At 56.2% G+C, this 13,722-nt stretch overlaps 1 protein-coding gene across 1 annotated transcript in view; it reads right to left on the bottom strand.

Annotated features, from left to right (window-relative positions):
* Positions 1–95: 95 nt before the first annotated feature.
* The window catches only part of kmt2ca (lysine (K)-specific methyltransferase 2Ca), a 42,819-nt gene continuing 29,192 nt past the window's right edge, over positions 96–13,722 (bottom strand). Inside the window, exons 47-78 of the mRNA XM_087846726.1 lie at positions 13,552–13,663; positions 13,152–13,451; positions 12,897–13,075; positions 12,755–12,818; positions 12,435–12,667; positions 11,881–12,300; positions 11,477–11,584; positions 9,147–10,049; positions 8,758–9,018; positions 8,485–8,676; positions 8,245–8,406; positions 8,026–8,161; positions 7,798–7,921; positions 7,542–7,711; positions 7,354–7,466; positions 7,136–7,273; positions 7,009–7,054; positions 6,822–6,934; positions 6,650–6,748; positions 6,216–6,431; positions 6,008–6,135; positions 5,629–5,824; positions 5,337–5,546; positions 4,879–5,258; positions 4,488–4,600; positions 3,383–3,519; positions 3,128–3,255; positions 2,804–3,005; positions 2,610–2,726; positions 2,248–2,321; positions 1,083–1,191; positions 96–1,013 (exon numbers count right to left, since the gene is read on the bottom strand). Coding sequence (XP_087702852.1) covers positions 921–1,013; positions 1,083–1,191; positions 2,248–2,321; positions 2,610–2,726; positions 2,804–3,005; positions 3,128–3,255; positions 3,383–3,519; positions 4,488–4,600; positions 4,879–5,258; positions 5,337–5,546; positions 5,629–5,824; positions 6,008–6,135; positions 6,216–6,431; positions 6,650–6,748; positions 6,822–6,934; positions 7,009–7,054; positions 7,136–7,273; positions 7,354–7,466; positions 7,542–7,711; positions 7,798–7,921; positions 8,026–8,161; positions 8,245–8,406; positions 8,485–8,676; positions 8,758–9,018; positions 9,147–10,049; positions 11,477–11,584; positions 11,881–12,300; positions 12,435–12,667; positions 12,755–12,818; positions 12,897–13,075; positions 13,152–13,451; positions 13,552–13,663 — 5,976 coding nt within the window. The 3' untranslated portion in view covers positions 96–920. The remainder of the gene's footprint in view (positions 1,014–1,082; positions 1,192–2,247; positions 2,322–2,609; positions 2,727–2,803; positions 3,006–3,127; positions 3,256–3,382; positions 3,520–4,487; positions 4,601–4,878; positions 5,259–5,336; positions 5,547–5,628; positions 5,825–6,007; positions 6,136–6,215; positions 6,432–6,649; positions 6,749–6,821; positions 6,935–7,008; positions 7,055–7,135; positions 7,274–7,353; positions 7,467–7,541; positions 7,712–7,797; positions 7,922–8,025; positions 8,162–8,244; positions 8,407–8,484; positions 8,677–8,757; positions 9,019–9,146; positions 10,050–11,476; positions 11,585–11,880; positions 12,301–12,434; positions 12,668–12,754; positions 12,819–12,896; positions 13,076–13,151; positions 13,452–13,551; positions 13,664–13,722) is intronic.

Here is a 13,722-nt window from a genome sequence, read left to right as displayed (position 1 = left end):
GGCATCACAGGAAACAGAGTCCCAACGACACACAGCAGAGACACTGAACGTCATGTGACCGTTGCTATGCACACAGAACAGAAAGACGCGAGAGCAACATGTAAAATATTTTATTTTTCTGTAAATGATTCTAAATCAGAGTCACCATATTTCCCAAAAACAAACATCTTCATCGTCACGGTTACGTCCAGTAATAATAAAAAAGGCTTCGTGTCGTCTCTGTACACATCAGCAGTCTCCTATGTACACGGCAGCGGGACTCGGCGCCTGAAGGCCGCGGTGACGCCTGCCCCTTCACAGTCCGTCCAATCGGGATGCGGTGCCAGGTCGGCAACACAAACGGTACTTGAAACGCTGCAGCTGATTGGCGGTGGTGAGGTTGGTGGAGGGCTTCTTAAACTCAATTCTCTCATCTATGGTACACGTATTTACACACCGCCACGCCGGACCTCGAACGCACCGCAGGTTTAGAAAATAGCTTCATTCAGTAATAAATACAAAAAAACTCTTATTTTACAGGAAATTAACAAATGGAGGTGGGCGGGGCCGGAGTGGGGTGGGCGGGGCCGGGGAATAAAGTCTCTATTTTTGTTGTTTTTGTGTTTTAGTGCAAGTTAAAGACAACACATTCTCTGATCTCACATTTACATCTGTGCTCATTTTTACACACAATATACACAGAGGACCAGCCTCTTTAAGCCCCGCCCACTCTCCAACACAGCTACGGCCTCAGAAACAAGCTTCTGACCCCACCCGTGCGCATATATAACCCCCACCCTGACCTGTTATCCCCATCATCAATATTATTATCATTACTTCTGTTATCAAAGCAATCACTTTCATTATTATCACTGTGTTGATATGAAGTTAAGCTCCGCCCACAGGGATCGACAGAGAGCGAGCTGCCTGTGTGTGTGTGTTCAGTTCATCCATTTGCGGCAGTTGACGGCTCCGCAGTGACACGGGATCTTATGCTGATCGTCCTCCAGGTCGAACTTGTAGTCGTAGCACAGCTGGAGGGGGAGGGGCAGTAATCAGTAACCACACAGCTCTGAGGTGAGGTGATGGAGGGCGGGGCTTACCTCTTCTCCTCTCTGGATGCGTCTGCAGGAGCTGATGATGATCTTGTTCTCCTTCTCCACCGTCACCACCTCAGTGATACAGTTGGGAGCACATGAGTGGTTGATGTACCTGCCAATCACACACAGAGGCGGGTCTTTCACAGGTCAACAGACCAATCACTATTAAAGATTCCTGCAGCCTGCTGGGATCCTTCATCAGGTTTTCACTTTGATCTCTCTGAGTTTATCAGAACTCGGCTGGTTCGGATATTTATCAATGCAGAGCCACCTGAGCCCCGCCCCCGAACACACCTGGACTTGGTGCAGCCAAATATCCCAGAATGCATTTAGTCTGAAACTCAAACGGAGGACAGCGGATAAGAATTTGGCACCGTGACAAAGTTTTAATGAATGTTGATGAGTAAATATAATATCTGCTCGACTTATCAGGACGTCACATCTGTAAGAAGTGCTCTGAGACGTCCATTACCCCACCAGCTGTCAGCTGACCGAGAGGTCAAGGGTCACTAGAGCCAGTGAGAACGCCTGACTTCCGGCACAATAACACACGAGGTCTGCACGTCACCTAGATAACACGTTAACGTTGGGTTTATTTGTTCCTGAGCGGTTCATCACGCGTGACTTTCTTACATCACGCGTGACTTTCTTACATCACGCGTGACTTTCTTACATCACGCGTGACTTTCTTACATCACGCGTGACTTTCTTACATCACGCGTGACTTTCTTACATCACGCGTGACTTTCTTACATCACGCGTGACTTTCTTACATCACGCGTGATTTCCACTGCAAACATGAATCAGTTAAATTCAGAGGGGCGGAGCTGCGACCCTTGCACAGCCCCACCCTCACCTGTGAGCACCAGATGAAAGAAAAGTTTCCTGTGAGGAGTGTCTGAGCGCTCCACGACAGGTGAGCGGCTGCTCACCCACATTTTAAACACCAGAACACCTGAAGCGTCCCAGGACAGGTGTTTCAAGTCCAGGTGGACACACACACACACACACACACACCTCTTTAGCCTCTTACTGCATCTGATCATCAGGACTGTTGTCACCTCCTTGCTGAAACAGCAGGGGGCGCTCACCTGAGCGTCTGTACAGGAAGGGCTCACCGGGTCAGGTGTGTGCAGGTCTGCACTGAACCGGTCTGAGCTGGACTCACCTAGCGGGTCCCCCGGTGATGGTGGCGTCGATCACGTAGTCGTTGTCGATCCGGAACATGTACACGCCGCGATTCTGCACACAGACACACAACACGAGTGAAAGACGTGACCCTCTGTGGACGCGAGACGTGCAGGCCCCACCCCCTTCACATGATGTCACTGACAGTTTGTGTGACGTGTGAACGAACCAATCAGACGACAGCTTTCAGTCGACGTGATCTGAACAGTAGCAGACCTGTGTGTCTGTGTGCGTTACCTGTGTGTCTGTGTGCGTTACCTGTGTGTCTGTGTGCGTTACCTGTGTGTCTGTGTGCGTTACCTGTGTGTCTGTGTGCGTTACCTGTGTGTCTGTGTGCGTTACCTGTGACTCGTACAGCCTCTCCTTGCGATTGGCTACTTCACTCCTGATGATGGTGCCGATGTATTCGATGACCATGGTGCACTTCTCGATGTCTCTGGCGGCGTACAGTCCGAGGCCCTGCAAGCGCACACACAAACATGGTCAGCTTCCTGTCCTGCGTCAGCGGTCAGGTGTTCGGGCTGCAGGTGACCCACCTGGATGCGGGAGCGTGCCAGGTACACATTGCTCTTCCACTCAGCCTTCATGCGGCGGTACTGCGAGGACTTGGAGTGGCGTCCCTGGTGAGCGCCGGCCACGGACTCGCCAGGAGACAGAGCGATGACGCCGGGGACGAGGCCCACGATGGAGCCCACCGAGCCCTGACACCTGGGGGCGATGCTGGCCAGCAGGTAGGGTCTGAGGGGGGAGAGGAGGGCATCAGGCAGCTGTGGGTGTGTCTACAGAAACCTGTGACGGAGGCCTGAGCAGGTCTGTCCCAGCCACACTGATGATGTCACAACACCATGCAGAGCACGTACCTTTTGACCTGACAGGCTTTGGGTTCGGAACGGGCGGAGCCTGACGGGTTGAAGGCCAGAGGCCACTCCATGAGGGGGTTCCTGCCGTAACGAAAGGTGTAACGCTCACAGGCCTCCACGCCAGGTAACTGAAACACACAGAACAGGTGAGTTCCTGTTTGAAGGTGTGTGTGTGTCTCTGTGTGTGTGTGTCTGTGTGTGTGTGTGTGTGTCTGTGTGTGTGTGTGTGTGCGTGCGTGTGTGTGCTGGACGTACAGACTCTATGATTCGGGTCACTGCAGACGTGGTCAGACCAAACAGATCTTCTCCTTTCAGGTAAACTGGGAACAGCTTCAGAGTCCCGCTGGAGGTCCTCATCTGGGAGACGGGGTCCAGGATCTGATCCCACACAGCTGCACACACACAGACACACACACACACGCACAGACACACACACACACACACACAGACACACGCACACACACACACACACAGACACACGCACACACACACACACACAGACACACACACAGACACACACACACACACAGACACACACAGACACAGACACACGCACACACACACACACAGACACGCACACACACAGACACACACACACACACACACACACACAGACACAGACACGCACACACACAGACACACACACAGACACACACACACGCGCACACACACAGACACACACACAGACACACACACACGCGCACACACACAGACACACACACACACACACGCACACGCACACACACACACACAGACACACACACACGCGCACACACACAGACACACACACACGCGCACACACACAGACACACACACACGCGCACACACATACACACACACGCGCACACACACAGACACACACACACGCGCACACACACAGACACACACACACGCGCACACACACAGACACACACACACGCGCACACACACAGACACGCACGCACGCACACAGACACACACACGCACACACACACACACACACAAACACACACACAGACACGCACACACACACGCGCACAGACACATACACACAGACACAGACACGCACACACACACACACACAAACACACAGACACACACACGCGCACAGGCGCGCACACACACAGACACACACACGCACACACACAGACACACACACACGCGCACACACACAGACACACACACAGACACACACACACACACACACACACACAGACACACACACACACACGCGCACAGGCGCGCACACACACAGACACACACACGCGCGCACAGACACGCGCACAGACACACACACACACACACACACAGTTGGGTTCATCGCTCCTGAGGAGCAGCAGTGCTGCTGATGATGTCGTGCAGACACACAGGTGATGTTTACCTTTGGGCGTGGGTCCGGTCAGAATGAGGTCATCGTGTCCTTTCTCCACCACCTTCACCTTGAACAGCGGCTGCCCCTCCTCCTCCTCGATGTAGCACATGTACTTACAGCGTCTGCGGAGCACGAGCAGAAAGCCATCAGACCGACCAATCACTGCTGACGTCTACCTGTGATCAGACCAATCACTGCAGAGGGAGGTAAACGCCCTCTCACACTGTGGTTGGTAATCCGACACCTCCATCACTACACTGGCCTTCTTCCTGTTGCAACCTTTCACAGTAAAAGCTCCTAACATAAACATCTTCCTGCAGATCTAAACTTTGTCTTCCACCAAAGAAAACTGTGATGTAGCACAGCGGTGGGCGTGGCTACCGCACGCTGCTGCTCTTACCTGTTGCTGTGGCGCATGCTCCAGTAGATACGGTTAGCATGGTAACCGACGGGGAAGATGGCCGCCTCGTTGTGGAAGGTTCTCATCTGCTGTGGGAGGAGCCTGCCGATGGCGCGGAACAGCAGGCTGCCGACCCTGAAGGTGTGCTGCCGCTCGCCGCGCTGCACCACGGCTGCGATCTGGCGCGCCTCGTCCCGCTGCACGAACACTCGGCGGAACACCGCGAAGCATCGCAGCTCTGAGTCGTACGGGTCAGAGGCCGTCACAGCCGCCGCGTCAGGGGCGGAGCCGGGAGTGGAGGAGGGTGAGCCGCCGCAGGACCTGTCCCCGCTGAGAGGAACCATCCTGGGTTTATGGAGGTGGCAGAGCATGGTCTTATCCTGGAGGACAGAGGAGGTGCAGGTGAGGAGGAGTGCGCGGTGGGCGTGAGCTCAGGTGCAACTCGGCCTTGCACTTACCTTGAAGAAGGTGCACTGGGCCTGCGAGGCACAGGTGAAGTGGTAGGTGTTGGTGCAGCGGAGGCGGTTGCAGCCGCTCGTGGCGCCGGTCTGCTGGCAGTGAGCGCAGCGCAGCGTCAGTCCTCGCCTCAAAGCCAGCTCCACGTTGATGAGCGCACCCGCCTGAGTCTCGTACACCTCGCTGGACCACAGGGCGCAGTTAAGGTGCACCTGGGACAAACACATGGACGACAGGTGAATGGGCCGCACCGCGCCGCCTCCGGAGACTCAGAGCAGAGGGCGGCGCACTCACCCACAGATCCAAGTCCAGGTTCAGCAGCCTGGCCGGTCCGTCTGTCTGGCCATCGCCCTGCTGGTGACAGAAGCAGCACCTGCGCTGGTCTCTGGGTAATGGGTCTGGACGAAGACACGCCCCCAGGTTCTTCAACAGCTCATCCACTTCATCCTGTGTTGGCAAGGCAACCGCCTCATTAGAGATGCACGTACCCCTGCGTGAAAAAGAGAAAGATTACTGATGACACAACATCCAGGTCTGATGACGCGCAGCTGAGGGCGTCGTGGCGCCATGTGCACTTGCACAGGCTGTTATCCTCAAACACAGTGGTCATTGCTGGAGCAGAGGCTCCGCCCCTTCCCCCACAGGTGAGGTTCAAATGAGGTCCCTAACATACCTGCTCAGTGTGATGTTAACACTCCAGCGTCGCCAGCGGGAACTCTTCATCCTCTTTCCATGGCACGATGACAGTGAGTCCTCCTCACCTGGGACTGCTCGGGGGCGGGGCTTCAACTTTACCTTCACCTGTAAGCCAATCAAACAGTCAGTCTTCAAATCAATGACCTGACTCAGTACAATGTTAGTTCACAGGTAACCACGCCCACCTTGAGGCTGTCCATGCGAGGCCTGGTCTCCATGGTGATGGCAGAAGCAGATGGGAAGAAGAGAGGTGGGGAGGAGGAGGAGGATGTCGGGGGAGGCGAGGAGGGAGCACGGGGGAGGGCGTGGACGGCGATGGAGGACATGTTGTTGGTGTACTGGTGCTGCCCCCTGGTGGGAGGGGGGCACTCGGAGCCGGAGAGCAGGACGGGGACTGCAGACTGACAGCGGGACAGGCGTTAAAGCGGTGCATTGTGGGAAACCTGAACTCCTGACCCAGACTACACTGCACCACGGGAACAACCACACCCACCCCCACAGCAGCCAATCCTAACAACTACCACTATAATTGTAACTAAACATTGTCTGTGCCTAATCTCAGCGCCAAACACATCAGCCAATGACGGCTGTGACACCTGCGGTGTGGGCGGGGCCTCACCTTGGTGCCTGCAGACCTGCTCTGGAGGTCGCTGGTGTAGAGGGTGGAGCAGTTGGGACTGCAGAAGAGCAAGCTGGCGCCGGGTCCGGGCTGACCCTCCTGTAACACACACACAGAGGGTGACTTCCTGTCCACTGTGAGGTCACTCACCGTCTCCTCGGAGGCGTCTAACCTGTTTGAGCTCCCTGACAACGCGGACTCCGTTTCCCAGCAACACCTTGCAGTAGCTGCAGCACGGAGGCCTGGTGGTGGCGCCGCCCTGCTGGCTGAAGTCCATCCTGACACCTGTAGACACACGGTTAGATATGAACAGACGCACAGGTGTGTGCGTGCGTGAGCGTGCGAGTGGGCGTGCAGACCTGTGTTTCCTGTGGCGGCCGCTCTCTGTTTTGTGGCGGATGAACCCTGTGAACACATCAAACAGCTGTCAGTCACCTGGAGAGACGCTCGGCACAGCGATGAAGCAACGCTGTGCGGCGATCTCACCTGCGTCAGCGGCACCTGCACGCTCGCCAGCAGGGCCAGAGAGCTCTGCTCGGGGCCGGACGCTCGGCTCAGCTGGTAGTTCACAGGGACGGGGACCCGCAGCAGCTCCGCCACCGCCGCCATCACTCCTGGAACGTTCTGGAAACAGACGGTCACAGCCATGACGACCAGGGGGAGGGGCTACTGATACATCAACATTGATAGCAAGAGATGTTTACCTGGGCTGCAGTGGGGTTCAGGGTTATTGCTATGGTAACCAGGTCTGTGTTCGAGCAGGAAGGAAGTCCCTGATGGTTGGTCTCAGTCTTCACTTCCTGTTTGACTGCAGAGCCTGCACACAGGTGAGCAACAGGTGAGCATCAGAACAGTCAGGAGACATCTTCCAGTCACGCTGCGGCTGACTCACCTTTCCCCCAAGCACAGGGGATCATGGGTAGTGTAGGCGACGGGCAGGGTGAGGGGGGCTCCAGTTTGATGAAGGACAGGTCGGGGTACCGGCTGACCTCCATGTCCGCCACGCTCTCCGGGGACGACGATGGAACGTAGCTGTCATCTCGCTCTGACGAGTCCTGGACCCTGAGGATGAGAAATCACGAGAAGAGTCAGCGCGACTCGAGACGACGACGAGGCATTTGGCTTCACGTCTGAGGGGCGGGGCTTACCTGAGCTCCTCCTGGTTGTTGTGGGGTGGGGTTGGGAGGGAGGCAGGCACATCTACTGTCTTGGAGGGATGGTTTAAACTAAGAAGCTCCTCCCCTTTCAGCTTCAGAGCAGACACACCTTTCACTGAGGTAGAAACAGGAAGAAGAGATCAGCTGTCAGGTGTCCACATACTTACGGCCACAGGCTGTGCCTGTCAGACAAAGAAGAGGGTCAAATAAGCCTCTCACCGTCCTGCTCGCCGACCTCCTTCCTGGTCAGCTCCTCTGTCGTGGCGAAACCGTTCACCAGTTTCTGCCTGGCAACAGGAGGCGGTGTCGGTGGCAGGGAGGCCGGAGGAGTGGGGGGGTTACTGAGGTTGTTCTGCTGGAGGAGCAGAAAGGAAGTGATGTAAGCAAACAGCAGTACTACACCATCACTAAAGTATTAGCTCAGTAGTGCAGCGGTACCTTGTATATGAGCTGGGAGTAGTAGTCGCTGACTCCATCCAGGCAGGCGTTGCCGAAGGAGCCGCTCAGCCGGGAGTCTCGGCCCAGAGAGGAAGTGCCGTAGGGGGGGAACAGACTGAGATCCACCCCCAGGACCGGCTCCATGAGGGGCAGCACTGCCAGCTGTTGATGGAGGGAGAGGTTTAAGCTTTCAGACACATCTGCTTCCTGCTCACTAAACAGGAGGAGGCGGGGCTCTACCTGTCTGAGGTGTGTCACCACCGGGTCAGAGGAAGAGGTGGAGCAGGATTGGAGTGCCTCCTCCTCCTTCTTCTTCCTTTTGTACTTGGGAGGAGCTCGGTCTTTGTCGGGCCGGGCGGGTCTCTTGCAGCGTTGCGTCTTCTTCCTGCCGAAGGCGTCCAGCAGCTCTGAGGCAGGCCCGTCCCTCGCCACCTGGAGGTGGAGCACGTGATCAGCTTTTTTAACTAAAAGGTCACATGACATACCATTTGTCTGCGCTGGCCACCTCCTCACCATGTTGCCATGGGAACCTGGTGCATCTTCCTCTTCAGATCGACAGCCATCGCTGGACAGCTGTCGCCGGGCGATAGGCGGAGCTTGGGTGACGGGCGATGGCGTGTTGGCAGGGGAGGTCTTGTCCCTTAGCAGGTGTCTGAGCAGCTCCTTACCTGCATCGCCTGCCTGATGAGGAGACGTGGGGGAGAACGGCTCTGCCCGGCCCTCCTCCGTCTTCACCACCCTGGCTCCACAGGCTGCGGCCTCCTCACGCTCCTCCTGCAGAGAGACCAGGAAAGTGACTGTTAGAGGAGCGCACACCACCGCAGTACTACAGCAGTACTACAGCACCACTGTGTTACTACAGTACCACTGCAGCAGTGGGATGAAGTGTGAAACAAGCGCACCTTGACCTTCAGCAGAGCTGCAGATAGGGGCCCTCTCTGGCACTCTGAGCCCAGCCCGGAGGCTCTCTGCTGGGCTGCAGAGATGATGGACAGCTGCCTCTCCAGCTCTGATGATGGGGCCAGACCAGAGAGGGAGGAGCTCTGAGGGAAAGACAGCTCTGATTGGTCCATGCTGCCAAAGGTGGGTGTGGAGCACGCAGTATCAGAGAGAGCAGGGGTGGGAGGGGCAGTGAGGTCATCAGACTGCGAGGACAGTGGCGTCCGGGCCCCCCCTCCTCCTGTGGCTTCCTCCCCGTCCTTCTTCCTACTCCTCTTCTTATTCGGTTTATTGTCCGGGATGATGTCAGAATACAGCTGGATGAGGGAGGCGGGGCCACCAGAGGAGGAGCAGGGGAAGGAAGTGGCCAGAGGAGTGGAGGGGGAGGAAGAGGAGGAGTCGTGTCCGAATAGATGTCCCTGCCCTGCCGGATGGGAGGAGGGCATTCCTGCTGCTCCGATCCCAGCTGGGTGTGCCTGCCCTGGGGCTGAGGGTGCTGTGAGGCCAGGGAGCCTCGTCCTGGTCTGGAGGCTGGAAGGAGCCACGTTCATGGGGGGTTCACCTGTTGGAACAGGGGGCGCTCCAGGGAGCAGAGGCCTCGCCGTGAAGCCTTGGCGGAGGCCCGCCTGCAGGGGAAAGGTCGCTGCCATCTGGTGCTGAGGTCGAGGTCTGGAGGTCTGGAGGAAGTCCTGGGGCAGCTCGGAGCTGAAAAAGGGCATCTGAGACAAACCGTCCCCTCCGGGGGCAGGACCCGCTGTCGGTCCCACCTGAGGACCCGACGGAGTCGCGGCAGGAGGCACGGAGGCCCCCAAGAGGCTCTGCTGCTCCAGCTCCAGTCTCTGCTGCAGGACGCGGTGACGCTCCACCTGGAAGCACATCAACAGGATTCATGAGCAGGAGGCTGCAGACACCTCTGACCTTTAACCCCTGACAACCACGCTTTATTCATACACACAACAACGACATACGCATGTGGTTTCATCTGTTCTCGTGGATGTAACCAGGCCTCCAGACTAATATTGACACCTCTGCTGGAGCTCCTTGCTCCCTCCTTGTCCACCATTCAACCATCTTCAAGTTTGACTCTCCCCCAACGATCGGATGGACCAATAATGAGCCAGTCTGTCTGTCAGCTCCACCCTCTTCCTGTCCTCGTTAAAAGCCGTCCTCATTGGCCCAAATTATTATCACTATTACTCAGTCTTCCCTCAGTACTGCACTCGTTCCTTCATCATTGAAACCTGCCTCCTTTACTCCATTCTTAAAAAGCCTGGTACAGATAAATCCATTTAGATATCCGATCTTTGTTTCTCAAACTCTTGAGAAAATTGCCTCCTCTCAGCTTCACACAGGTAACAACAATAATCTCTATGAACTCCAGTCTGGTTTCCATCTACTTCACAGGGAACGACTATTAAAAACGACCAGCCTCCTGATGGCAGCTGACTCGTTTCCTCACCGTCCTCTGGAGAGACTGCCCTCCCTGCCTGGTTCCCCTCACATCTCTCATATTCAATTTAAAGCTCACTCTTCAAGCTCATTTCCTGTTTCTGCCGGCGTTCCCCAGGGTTCAGTGTTGGGGCCTCTGTTATTCGTCCCTGAAGTGCTTCCACATAAATATTAGCTTTCACTGTTGCACAGCTGACACTCAAACCCAGTCTCACCCTGCCACCCATGCCCTCTCGTCCTGCCTCAGTGAGGTCAAATCATCCTCCAGTGTCTCACACTCAGCAGTAATAAAACTGAAGCTTGTCAGCACAGCTTACAGGTTTCCATTGATACTGACAACACCTGCACCCCCCTCCCCTCAGGGTAACAGCCTGGCTGTCCTCCTCGACAGCACTTTTCCACCTGGTCTGCATACCACACTTACCCCTCGCCCCACATGCTGCTCCTATCCTCGCCACTTCTCAGATACTCGCGATGTGTATCCACAACCTGGTCCCTCCCTACTTGTGTGATTTCCTCCACATTTACTCCCTCTCATTCACCGAGGTCTTCACCTCATTGTTCCCGTCTCAGCACTAAGAGGAGCAGAGCTTTCAGCTGCTCTGAGAGTCTAAACCCATCTGCTTAAACTGGTTTACTCTCTTTAACACGACTCCAGTCTGAAGCTCTGCGCTCCGTCTCCTCCTCTTTACATTGAACTCTTCCTGGTTCTTAACCAGGGCGAGCTCCAGCTGTGAGAGCATGAACATCTTCATGTTAAACAGAAACCTGTCAGAGGGGGCGTGCTTTATGAGGAGCTCTGCTGACTGAGGCCAGCTTGCTCTCCTCCTGCGTGATGTTTTACCTCCTGCATGAGCTGAACCCGCTGCCTCTCCTGCTGCTCCCTCAGCCTCTCCCTCCTCTCCCTCTCCTGGAAACCCTCGCTGAACGGGTTGTTGTCGTCAAACTTGACCTGCGGAGGAGGCGGAGTCAGAGGGGTTAGCCAGCGCCCAGGAGCAGCCTTTACTTTTGTTTCAGAGTAAGCTCACATGAACCAGTGTTACCCCCTCATTGGCTTTTCTAACACAGATGTTCAGAGATACATAAAAGACAAATCCAGATGTCGACTAGACTGAACTTCCTGTGGGGTCTCCTGTGCTGATGCAGGTATGAGGGCTCAAACATATGGAGATAACCCCCCCTCCCCGTCTGATTTATGATGCGAGTCTGGTCTAGATCACGGTGGGGTGCAGCAGCCATGTTTGTTACCTGAGGGGCAGGGCCAGCTCCATCCACTGTGGCTCCATTGGGACCTCCGGTGGGGGCTCCGCTGGGGCCTCGGGAGGCGGCAGTAAAGCCCGCCGTCTGAGCTGCGAGGCCCGGCACTAAGGCAGAGGGCGCCTGGGTGTGGGGGGGTACTTGCGGGCTGTTGGGTAGGGCGGCGGGGAGTTGAGGGGGTTGATGAGGCGGCATCCTCCCTGGAGCCCCACCCCCTGGAGTCCAACCGGGAGGCACATTTGGGAGACGGGCCGGTGCGGGGCCGCCCGGGTGGGGTTGCAGGGGCACGACGGGCTGTGAGAGCAGCTTCTGAGGGAGGGGGGAAGCCGGTTGCTGCTGTAGACCCCTCTGAGGATGTTTGGTGCGGTAGTCCTCGATGAGCTCGGCGTGGTCCTTCTGCTGCTTGCGGATCTGAACACAGACAAGAAGCACTGACTGTGGATACACGGCCCTGATGGTGCCTTACAGGTTTCACTGCCGCCCCCGGCCTTCACCGTCTGATCTGATAATCTGGACTTATTCTGCACTGGCATCAGCTCCGTTACCTGCTCTAGCTGCTTCTGGACCACTCCCTGCTGCTCGCTGATGTAGCGCAGCTGGGCGGCGTCCTCCTCTGCGAAGACACGGCCCGCCTTCTTGGCCGTTCTCTGTTTGGCTGACAGCGCCTTCTTGGTCTTGCGGTGGGCGGCGATCTGATCCTCCAGGAGGCGCTGCTGCATCTGCAGGAGCTGCTGCGTCTCTCCGAGCCAGTCCTCGTACTGCGGCCGCTTGGGCTCATCTGGGAAAAGAAGCAGAATTTAGTGATGAGGAGGGTTTTGTGTTAGACCCACTGTTCAAGCTGCTCTGATTGGTTCCTGATACTCACTGCTGAACCCGGCGCCAAAGCTCGGGGGGTTGGGCTGCACCAGCTGAGGGTTCACCTTCCCCTCCTGACACAGAAAGAACCCAGACATGTTAGAGTTTAGCTCTGTCCTGTGTGGTCAGTTACTGTGTCCGAGTCAACATACCTGTAACGCCAGGTGTGGAGGCTGAGGGGGGACCTCGGGACCGGGGGCTCCTGGAGGCTGCTGGAACCTGTTGATGACTGCGGGATTCAGACCCAGGTTTCCCTGAGACATCACTTTGTTTATGCCTTTCAAAGCCACCATCTTTGCCTTCATGATGGGGTCTGTAATGGAATCAAAGTCTGCAGGACAAACAAGAACAAGAGTTCAGCTTCATGAGAAGGACAGTCCAGTGGTGCTTCAGGATCCTGGACTTACCCACACCGAGGAACGCAGAGTCTGTGGTGGAGCGTTGTCTGATCAGGGCCTGCATCTGCTGCTGCTGCTGCTGCTCCTGGCGCTCCTGGTCCAGGAGGTCCTGCAAAAGAAGCGGCTGCTCCTCCAGAAGCAGAGGCCTTTGTTTGTTCTGGCTCTGCGTGGAGGTCCCCACATGTGGAGGTTCGGTCTGAGTGGTGAGGAGGAGGTGAGGAGGCTGGAGAGGCAGTGGGTGAGGAGACACTGAGACAGCCTGAGGGTGGGGGGTGAGTTGAGGCCTCTGCTGGAAGACAGGCTGTTGTCCTGGGAGAGGGAGAGCAATCAGAAACAGTTTCAAACCTGCTGATTAGATCAGTGATTGGTCGATACCACGAGGGGGCGGATCAGGCGTGTGTTTGTTTACCTGTGGTCACAGCGGGCTGAACTCTGGACACCAGGCCCATGGATGGGACCTGCTCCTGGGGCTTGAGGGATGACAGAGCCCCTGAAACAGAACCGGAGTCCTCCAGCTTCTCCTGGAGGCAGTGGTGGGTTATTGATTATGTTCTCCTTATTGAACTAATTATTGATTAAT

Source organism: Neolamprologus brichardi, chromosome 9 (assembly GCF_056152115.1).
Source record: "Neolamprologus brichardi isolate AB-2024 chromosome 9, ASM5615211v1, whole genome shotgun sequence".
Classification (NCBI taxonomy): domain Eukaryota; kingdom Metazoa; phylum Chordata; class Actinopteri; order Cichliformes; family Cichlidae; genus Neolamprologus; species Neolamprologus brichardi.
This window is presented reverse-complemented; position numbering and strand designations above follow the sequence as displayed.